General features: G+C 38.2%; 1 protein-coding gene and 1 long non-coding RNA gene across 2 annotated transcripts; both read left to right on the top strand.

The window, feature by feature from the left end:
• The first annotated feature begins 5391 nt into the window (after positions 1 to 5391).
• Positions 5392 to 7278, top strand: LOC143100062 (uncharacterized). The gene is made up of 3 exons (XR_012981820.1): positions 5392 to 5497; positions 6815 to 6974; positions 7192 to 7278. It is a non-coding gene; the product is annotated as an uncharacterized LOC143100062 (long non-coding RNA).
• Positions 7279 to 7297: 19 nt separating this feature from the next.
• On the top strand, positions 7298 to 10130 carry LOC143099499 (uncharacterized). Its single transcript, XM_076262462.1, has 10 exons — positions 7298 to 7414; positions 7509 to 7635; positions 7785 to 8083; positions 8180 to 8270; positions 8358 to 8474; positions 8575 to 8650; positions 8759 to 9016; positions 9162 to 9333; positions 9687 to 9835; positions 9922 to 10130. The coding sequence occupies exons 1-10, from the start codon at positions 7332 to 7334 to the stop codon at positions 10107 to 10109; spliced, it is 1560 nt and encodes a 519-aa protein (XP_076118577.1). The 5' UTR covers positions 7298 to 7331; the 3' UTR covers positions 10110 to 10130.
• Positions 10131 to 10825: the final 695 nt, after the last annotated feature.

Below are 10825 nucleotides of genomic sequence, written 5' to 3'. Positions count from 1 at the left end.
AGCTAACCTAGCTAATCATTTTTAGCAGTTTTGCTAACTATGCTAACTAGCATGGTAACATGCTAGCATGCTAACTATGTTAACCATGTGACTTAGCTAACTTAGCTAATCATTTTTAGCAGTTTTGCTAAAATGCTAACTAGCATGCTAACATGTTAGCATGCTAATTATGCTAACCATGTGACTTAGCTAACTTAGCTAATCGTTTTTAGCAGTTTTGCTAAAAATGCTAACTAGCATGCTAGCATGCTAACTATGCTAACCATATGACTTAGCTAACTTAGCTAATCATTTTTAGTAGTTTTGTTTAAAATGCTAACTAGCATGCTAACATGCTAGCATGCTAACTATGCTAACCATGTGACTTAGCTAACTTAGCTAATCGTTTTTAACAGTTTTGCTAAAAATGCTAACTAGCATGCTAACATGCTAACTATGTTAACAATGTTACTTAGCTAACTTAGCTAACTAACTACAGTGGGTAGGAGTCATAGTTGATGACAAGTAACAGTTACAATGGCTGAACAGTTGAAAAGTTCAGTAGTTTAAAGGGTTAAATTGTTTAACAGTGAAATATTGTAGTGAGGACTTTTATTTTGAAACAGTTTTTGGCAGAGGAAGCAGTTGGACAGGATGTGTAGTCTTAATAGGGCCAGTTTGTATGCTTAAAGCCTGAGACTGGCAGTTGATGCAGCTGGCCCGAACACCTGCCATAGGATTCTAATTGCTTAACGGCAGTCTTAATAGAGCCATATTGTATGCTTAAAGCATGAGACAGAGTATATAGTTTAAAAGTTAAATGTAGATAGTGTAATGGATGTTGATAGACAGAAAGTTGAATGGATGTTGATAGGCAGATTGTTTAATGGATGTTGATGGATAGTTTAATGGGTGGATGAGTGAATGGTTTGAAGAGGATGAATGGATAGAAAGTTGGAGGAAATGTGTCTTATATCCTTGTAGAATGGAGAGACAGAGAGAGTTGGTCTAGTTCAGTAGAAAGCAGTTGATACAGGTGCAATCAGTTGAACTGATTCTTTGATGGGGCCTAGATGAGCAGCTGGAAGATGATACCAGGTGCAAATCAAGTTAATTAGTCCATTGTGATGTCATCAGCCCATGTTAAGTCTATGGGGAAATTTTGAGTAGTTTTTAATTAATAGTTTAAAAAGTATAAAAGTTACAAAGATGAAAAATACATAGCCCACATGTCCTAAGTAAGACCTACGCAACGCAGTTTGAATGAAGTTTCTACGTTAAACGGTTGAAGCTGCATTAACTGCGTTAGAAGAAGAAAAATAATAAGAATAAGAAGAAGAAGAAGAAGAAGAAGAAGAAGAAGAAGCCTAGGAAGAACAGTACAGTGCATTTTCATGCACTGTAATAACTAGAAAAGCATTTCCTGAAGGAAATACAGTGCATGAAAATGCAAAAAATATGATGTAAAATATCATACAGAGTAAAAACAAACTATATTGGTTGCTAGGTATATGAGGTTTAATATAGTTGGAGGGACTGAACAGTTAAATAGGTGGATAGTTTATATGGTTAAATGATTTGCTTGGTAGATAAGGTTTAATATAGTTGGAATGATTGAACGGTTAAATAAGTGGATAATACTTAACCTAGTTAACTTAGCTAATGTTTTCATTTTTAGTATGTTAACCATGTGACTTAGCTAACCTAGCTAATCATTTTTAGCAGTTTTGCTAACTATGCTAACTAGCATGGTAACATGCTAGCATGCTAACTATGTTAACCATGTGACTTAGCTAACTTAGCTAATCATTTTTAGCAGTTTTGCTAAAATGCTAACTAGCATGCTAACATGTTAGCATGCTAATTATGCTAACCATGTGACTTAGCTAACTTAGCTAATCGTTTTTAGCAGTTTTGCTAAAAATGCTAACTAGCATGCTAGCATGCTAACTATGCTAACCATATGACTTAGCTAACTTAGCTAATCATTTTTAGTAGTTTTGTTTAAAATGCTAACTAGCATGCTAACATGCTAGCATGCTAACTATGCTAACCATGTGACTTAGCTAACTTAGCTAATCGTTTTTAACAGTTTTGCTAAAAATGCTAACTAGCATGCTAACATGCTAACTATGCTAACAATGTTACTTAGCTAACTTAGCTAACTAACTACAGTGGGTAGGAGTCATAGTTGATGACAAGTAACAGTTACAATGGCTGAACAGTTGAAAAGTTCAGTAGTTTAAAGGGTTAAATTGTTTAACAGTGAAATATTGTAGTGAGGACTTTTATTTTAAAACAGGTTTTGGCAGAGGAAGCAGTTGAACAGGATGTGTAGTCTTAATAGGGCCAGTTTGTATGCTTAAAGCCTGAGACTGGCAGTTGATGCAGCTGGCCCGAACACCTGCCATAGGATTCTAATTGCTTAACGGCAGTCTTAATAGAGCCATATTGTATGCTTAAAGCATGAGACAGAGTATATAGTTTAAAAGTTAAATGTAGATAGTGTAATGGATGTTGATAGACAGAAAGTTGAATGGATGTTGATAGGCAGATTGTTTAATGGATGTTGATGGATAGTTTAATGGGTGGATGAGTGAATGGTTTGAAGAGGATGAATGGATAGAAAGTTGGAGGAAATGTGTCTTATATCCTTGTAGAATGGAGAGACAGAGAGAGTTGGTCTAGTTCAGTAGAAAGCAGTTGATACAGGTGCAATCAGTTGAACTGATTCTTTGATGGGGCCTAGATGAGCAGCTGGAAGATGATACCAGGTGCAAATCAAGTTAATTAGTCCATTGTGATGTCATCAGCCCATGTTAAGTCTATGGGGAAATGTTGAGTAGTTTTTAATTAATAGTTTAAAAAGTATAAAAGTTACAAAGATGAAAAATACATAGCCCACATGTCCTAATTAAGACCTACGCAACGCAGTTTGAATGAAGTTTCTACGTTAAACGGTTGAAGCTGCATTAACTGCGTTAGAAGAAGAAAAATAATAACTAGAAAAGCATTTCCTGAAGGAAATACAGTGCATGAAAATGCAAAAATATGATGAGTTCATATGGTTAAATTATTTGCTTGGTAGATAAGGTTTACTATAGTTGGAATGACTGAACAGTTAAATAGGTTGAAAATTGAAATGGTTAAATTATTTAGGCAGATAGTTGACGATAACTAACAGTTGGAATGGCTCCAATGTTTGCTAGCAGTTATGCTAACTATGTTAACAAAGATAATAATGCTAACCAAGTAACTATGCTAACTAGCATGTTAACAATGTTAAAATGTTACCTATGCTAACCATATGACTTAGTTAACCTAGCTAATAATTTTTATTAGTTATGATAACTATGCTAATTAGCATGCTAACATGCTAATTATGTTAACCATGTTACTTAGCTAACTTAGCTAATCATTTTAGCAGTTTTGTAAAAAATGCTAACTAGCATGCTAACATGCTAGCATGCTAACTATGCTAACCATGTGACTTAGCTAACTTAGCTAATCATTTTTAGCAGTTTTGAAAAAATGCTAACTAGCATGCTAACATGCTAGCATGCTAACTATGCTAACCATGTGACTTAGCTAACTTAGCTAATCATTTTTAGCAGTTTTGTAAAAAATGCTAACTAACATGCTAACATGTTAGCATGCTAACTATGCTAACCATGTGACTTAGCTAACTTAGCTAATCATTTTCAGCAGTTTTGCTAAAAATGCTAACTAGCATGCTAACATGCTAGCATGCTAACTATGCTAACCATGTGACTTAGCTAACTTAGCTAATCATTTTTAGCAGTTTTGCTAAAAATGCTAACTAGCATGCTAACTAGCATGCTAGCATGCTAACTATGCTAACCAAGTTACTTAGCTAACTTAGCTAACTAGCTACAGTGGGTAGGAGTCATAGTTGATGGCAAGTAACAGTTACAATGGCTGAACAGTTAAAAAGTTCAGTAGTTTAAAGGCTTAAATTGTTTAACAGTGAAATATTGTAGTGAGGACTTTTATTTTGAAACAGTTTTTGGCAGAGGAAGCAGTTGAACAGGATGTGTAGTCTTAATAGGGCCAGTTTGTATGCTTAAAGCCTGAAAGTGGCAGTTGATCCAGGTGGCCCGAACACCTGCCACAGGATTCTAATTGCTGTGATGTCATAAAGGGCAATGTTAAGTCAATGGGGAAATTTTGATAGTTTTTAATTAATAGTTTAAAAAGTATAAAAGTTACAAAGATGAAAAATACATAGCACTCTTATCCCAAGTAAGACCTACGTAACAAAGTTTGAATGAAGTTTCTACGTTAAACGGTTGAAGCTGCATTAAATGCGTTAGAAGAAGAAGAAGAATAAGAAGAAGCCTAGGAAGAACAGTACAGTGCATTTTCATGCACTGTAATAAGAAGAAGAAGAAGAAGAAGAAGAAGAAGAAGAAGCCTAGGAAGAACAGTACAGTGCATTTTCATGCACTGTAATAAGAAGAAGAAGCCTAGGAAGAACAGTAGAGTGCATTTTCATGCACTCTAATAAGAAGAAGAAGAAGAAGAAGCCTAGGAAGAACAGTACAGTGCATTTTCATGCACTGTAACTAGAAAAGCATTTCCTGAAGGAAATACAGTGCATGAAAATGCAAAAAATATGATGTAAAATATCATACAGAGTAAAAACAAACTATATTGGTTGCTAGGTAGATGAGGTTTAATATAGTTGGAGTGACTGAACAGTTAAATAGGTGGATAGTTTATATGGTTAAATGATTTGCTTGGTAGATAAGGTTTAATATAGTTGGAATGATTGAACGGTTAAATAGGTGGATAATACTTAAAGAGCAACTTTCAATTTAATTGTATAACTTAATTTATACAGAATCCTGTATGAAAATGTCAATTTAAAAAGACATACATAACAATACATATGTTTTACAACACCCACGGGCAGAAAATATGAAGAAAGTGTGCCTATTCTAAGCTAGGCTACCAGAAATCGCCCTTTTCCCGTGGAATGCGTCATATGACGTAAGGACAGGCAAACATTGGCGCTGCTACCCTAGTTCTCATTGTGGGTTTACGTAGTCTGAGAGGTGGTAAGAGAAAAGAGAGCTTGTCATTATTGTTAGTTGAGTAGGTTTGAGTTGTCACAATGGTGAATTCTTGTGTTTGTTTTGGATGCAACAACTCCAACTTGTCTGGCCATCGGGTCCATCGATTTCCAAACAAGAAACACAAAGATTTCCGTGCTTGGATACGTTTTGTCCAGGCAAAGAGGAGCAATTTCGCTGCCTCCTCGGTGTCAAGACACACGGTGGTATGTGAAAAACACTTCACTCCCGACAGCTACAACCAAGGAGATCTTATGGAATTTCGCATGGGATTTCGAGGAAGAGAGTGGGTTAGGCTGGCAAATGGAGCTGTGCCATCAGTGCATGCAAGTCTACCAGCAAAATCTGGCGGGAGTGAAGAGTCTAACGTTAACGTTAGCACTAGCAGAGAATCTGCACTTCGAAAACGGGAGCTTTGCACAGTAAGTCGTTTACCTTTTTAAAATTGTTGCATCGAAATGTAGCCCTGCATGCAATTTCTGCAAATGGATTTTTCTTGACGTTATAATGGATTAGTCTTGGCATGTAACTGTAACTTGCTGACTGTAATGATAATATATAGTGAAGTTAGCACCATGAAGGCATGAAAGCCCGCCTAGCTGCCATCAGCTAGGCTAACTTGTTAAGGTAACGTTAACAGTTAGCCCTTGAGGCTATGCCTCGAGTCCTGACACTTATTTTATTGTGCTAATGAGATTATCTTTTTGAAAACGCATCCAAGTAATGCTTTACAACATTAGTTTTCTGGAAGTTACATCGAAGTTGCCTTGGCTTTCTTTGACTAATCGAAGGTTACAAATATAACTGCAATGTTGATATCAACAGGGAGCTTTTTACTGTAAGTTGTATAATAACGTTACCTTATAAAAAACTGTTGCATTGAAACGTAGCCCAACATGTATTTTTTTGCAAATGTAGCTGCTACTTTTCTTGAGGTTATGGATTAGTCTGGGTATGAATGTTGCTGACTGTAATGATTATAGCCTAGTGAAGTTAGCACCATGAAGGCACGAAAGCCCGCCTAGCTGCCATCAGCTTAGTCTTGTTACGTTAGCCCTGTGAGGCTGCACATGAGCCTCCTGACACTTATTTTATTGTGCTAAAGAGATTATCTTTTGAAAACGCATCTAACTAACGTTAATGCTTTACAATATTAGTTTTCTGGAAGTTAGATCGAAGTTACGTTGGTTTTCTTTGACTTAGAGCTTACAAACGCAACTGCAATGTTGATATCAACAGGGAGTTTTGTATAAAAACGGTTGCATTGAAATGTAGCCCTGCATGTAATTTTTGCAAATGTATTTTTCTTGACGTTATGATGGATTTGTCGTGGCATGACTTTCGCTGACTGTAGCCTAGTGAAGTTAGCACCATGAAGGCACGAAAGCCCGCCTAGCTGCCGTCAGCTTTCTCTTACGTTAGCACCGTGAGGCTGCAGCCTCCTGACACTTGTGCTAATGAGATTATCTTTTTGAAAACGCATCCAAGTAATGCTTTACAATATTAGTTTTCTGATTTTCTTAGTTACATCGAAGTTGCCTTGTTTTTTTTTTTTTTTTACTAATCGAAGCTTACAAACATAACTGCAATTTGGTATTAACAGGGCACATGCGAGGGAATGCAGCTCGGGACTACTTTTAAAAGATTAGCAGTCTTGTAAATAATGCATGAATGGGGGATTTTCGTGAAAGCACTACATTTTTTATAAGTTCAAAGTTGTGATTTTGGTCTGTTTTCAGATTTTGGCAGAGAGTGCTGCCAGCAAAGAAGGGGTGGGTGCAACTGCCACTTCAGAGCCTGAAGATGATGGAGATGGAGACATCTCTACGATGGACCCTGAGCCAGCAGTGTTCCATCGTGGATCACAGTGCAACATAAGATCTTTACATCGTTCATCAGGTAGTTAGCTTATATCTAGCATTAACCATACATGCCATATACTCCATGGTTAATATTTTTGCAATTTACACTTTTCAGAGAGTAAACATTAAAAATTATGAACTTCATAATATTAGAAAAAGATATTTTGTACTGGGTTGCATTAGATATTGCATGTGTTGTTACCAATGAATGTACAATGGTGAATAATTATTAAGATAAATGTCTTTCATCTCAGCTGTTCAGGTAAAGCCTCAGATGGTGGATGTGGGGACTCAAACCGAAAGGTTTGAGAATCGCAGATCAACTCCACTGGCCAGTCCTGAACGAAGTGAAGATGAATGGTCATTTTCTGATATCATCAACCATTCTGGTGATATGTCATGGAGTCCAGGGGAAGAGATGGCAAGCGAGTCCTCTGAGGAGGAACCAGAAGAGCTGGAATCTCTCAGTGACCCAAAGTAATAATCTTTTTATTAATGGAAACTGTTTCTGATTGTGTATATAAAAATGTCATAGTCAGAATTAATGTGTTTTTCCTTTCCTTGTTTTCAGTGCTGTTGACAAGTTCATCGTTTGCCAGAGGCAGTTGCTGTCCTTGTTTACGGTTTGCCCTGCATGCTGTGGGGAAACCCAGGGACACATAATGCATCCAGAAGGAACTTTCATAAAAGTCAAGCAGGTAATGTCTTTGTCAACTGTCTGTGAGGAGCTGAATTATAGTCTGAATGTACAGTATGTATATTAATTATTTGTGTCTTAACTATATAGGTATTTCACTGCCTCTCATTTTAAAGCTGCTTGAGTCTTGAATATTTTCTCATCTTTCAGGCCTGCGGAACTTGTGGTTATGAGCGTTACTGGCAAAACCAAGAGAAGGTGCATCGAAACATGCCTGCCTGCAACCTTTTACTCAGTGGTGCCATCCACTTCTCAGGTTGCATGGCTACTCAGACCATCAGGATGCTGAAGCTGTTTGGGCTGCAGTGCATAAGTCCCGGCACTTTTTTCCGCCATCAGCGCTATTACACTATCCCTACCATCGTGCAGGCCTGGAAGAATGAGCAGAGGGGGATGATCAGGGAGTTGAAAGAGACTGGAGGTGGATTGATCCTGTCTGGTGACTGCAGGTAGAATGATCAGGCTCATGTTGCTCATGCTGATGTAGAACAGGTCAATATGTTTTTGCATTAACCTCTAAATGTAACTGTTTTTGCCGTTCTTAGATCAGATTCTCCTGGACACTGTGCCAAATATGGTAGCTACTCCTTGATTGAGGATCGAATTAACAAAGTTTTGGATGTTCAACTTGTCCAAGTAAGTTGATGTCACACAGAAATCTTGTGTCTGATTTAGTTACTGATATTACTGTTACTGTTCAGTAATAATCAGTTGGCTTTACAGAGCTCAGAAGTCCCAAGCAGCTCTTGGTGTGAGCTAGAGGGTCTAAAGCGGAGTATGCAGTTCCTGATGGACCAAGACATGCAAGTGTCTGCTCTGATAACAGACAGAAATCGGCAGGTAAAGATGCTAGGAGAGATCTAAAGCTGAGCAGTATTGACATGCACAGTATCACTCAAAATAAATTCTATAAAATCAATTTGTGTGTTCTATGTTTTAGGTGGCCAAGTGGGTACGTGAGAAACTGTGTTCGAAAGGAACAAGCCATTTCTTTGACATCTGGCATATTGGGAAAAGTATGTGTTGTGATGTTGGTAGTTCTATATAACAGACTTGTTTTTTGTAGTTAAATTCACTTTCCTAATAATTAGTTTGCTCTGCTCTGTTTGTCTGCTCGGGAACAGGTGTACAGAAAGCACTGGATGCTGCTGCAAAAGAGAGGGACTGTGAGGAACTGAAGCTGTGGAGGCCAGCCATTATCAACCATCTCTACTGGACCGCAGCTTCCACCCCTACAGGAGATCCAGATGAAATGCAGGCAAAATGGCAGAGTATGATCAATCATGTACAAGACATACATGAACACAGCACTCCTGCATTTCCCAGCTGCGCACATCCACCGTTGGAAGGAGAGGCGAGAAACAAGGAGTGGCTGGAACCAGGTACAACATAGTAGCCTATGTTTAAAAAAAGGCAAAACTTTTTAAGGAATTGTTTAATTTGGTTTTATCAATACATTACCCCATGTGTACTAATAATTGTGTTATGAGATGCGACAGACTATATGACAGAATATGTTTTATGCAGGATCACCAGCAGCCACTAAACTGGAGAGTGTAGCTGCCAGGAAAGCACTGGTAAAGGATATTCGACAATTGTCACCTCAGCATCAGACATTCTCCCTGGAGGCCTACCATTCCCTCATTCTGCACTTTGCTCCCAAACACACTGGCTTCTCTTTTCTTGGGATGTACAGCAGGTAGTGTTATCACTTAAAAGTATCGATACTAATAAAATATTATATAGGTATTGTGATTTTTTTTAATTTCAGGGTATTGCGATACTTTTGTGCATGGTGCAACACTAACAGCAGGTAAATGATGACAGAATGAAAATGGCTAAAAACTAATGCAGTCTTGTATAGCAGACCAAAATGTTCTTGATTGATAACAGCATTACATATTTTTTGCAAAAAAAATATTGCAAAGTTGAGTCATTGTCTTAGACCCATTTGAACTGAAAGCATGAATCTCATGTATTGTATTTCTGTTGCATTTCACTGCATTGGGTTAGCTTTGGAGACCTAATGTTCTATCTACTTATCACCTACAGACTTCTCTTGGCAGCCCTACATTTCAATTGTAATGGCAACAGAGATGTAGCTCGAACCAGTGAGGGTGAGGCACGCTATGCCGTTCGCTACCCCCGGTTTCGGAAAGGTGGCTGGGTAGTCCGCCCCATCAAGGAGAAACCATCTTACGGTTAGTAGTTTCACTTAGTTTCTCAATATCTTTTTTAATGAGTCAACCATGTTACTAAATGTGTTTTAAATGTTTCTCTCCTCAAGGATACGCAACAAATCTTATGGTCTCTCTGGTAGAGGAATACTCCAAGTCACCACAGGCCCTACAAGAAAGCAGTGCTGTCTTGACCTCTGCTGCCCCGCCCCCCCTCACCACTTCCCTCCAGAAGGTTGCCAAGGATGAGGCAGTCAGCCTCCATCTCGCACGACACTCACGTTTTAACATGAAATAAAAGATCAATTTTACCAATACAGTTTGTTTCATTATGAGTTTATTAATCTTCTTCTAAACGGGGCCACTGAAAACCTTTATATCTTTGTCCTTCTTCTGGAAACTGCCTTCTTATTTCTGCAACAACACATGAAGGTATGGCTTTCCTGATGTCCCTGCCTAGTATTCTGTACGCCCAGCGGACAACCTGCCTGTACGCTGTGTATCGGAACTGCCTGTGGTAGAGATTGGGGCATAATTTAATTTTGATCATACCATGTTTTCATAGTAAACAATTCCAATGATAAATATTGCATGTCCTGTTGGCTGATATTCTACTGTACTAACACCAAAGTTGTCTTTATAGGAAGTATATGGAAACCACTGAGTTTAAAAACCTGCTTAACAGGATTTACTGTTTTGGTGTAGAAAACCTGGTTCTTTAAATTGCTGTGTGGAATTATTTTTGCTTAAAACATACTCTGGTCTGCTGGCTTGGAGAGGGCCATGCTCCTGTCTGAAGTTCATGTAAGCTATCTGCAGCACAAAAGGATTCAGACAGGATGCTTCAAACCCTGGATGGAGTGTGAGGCAGGTAATGTCTTCTGGGGGATCTAGATTTTGGACAAGGGACCAATAGGCGTCGACCTCCCTACAGCACACACTCTCCACTGCTGACGGCATAGCCTCACATCTACCACACAAGCACCTGTTAAACAAAATGTGCTAAGATAAAGT

This window comes from Alosa pseudoharengus, unplaced genomic scaffold (assembly GCF_046254945.1).
Source record: "Alosa pseudoharengus isolate Yale_2024_CS ecotype anadromous, Long Island Sound unplaced genomic scaffold, YU_APseudo_1.1 YU_APseudo_1.1_scf_3, whole genome shotgun sequence".
NCBI classification, from domain to species: domain Eukaryota; kingdom Metazoa; phylum Chordata; class Actinopteri; order Clupeiformes; family Clupeidae; genus Alosa; species Alosa pseudoharengus.
This window is presented reverse-complemented; position numbering and strand designations above follow the sequence as displayed.

Bases quoted from the DNA above. Each gene is read 5' to 3' on its own strand.
- LOC143099499 (XM_076262462.1), top strand. From the start codon at position 7,332: ATGTCATGGAGTCCAGGGGAAGAGATGGCAAGCGAGTCCTCTGAGGAG. The intron at 8,475-8,574 runs GTAAAGATGCTA...TCTATGTTTTAG, and splicing joins TAACAGACAGAAATCGGCAG to GTGGCCAAGTGGGTACGTGA. The intron at 9,334-9,686 runs GTAGTGTTATCA...TATCACCTACAG, and splicing joins TTTCTTGGGATGTACAGCAG to ACTTCTCTTGGCAGCCCTAC.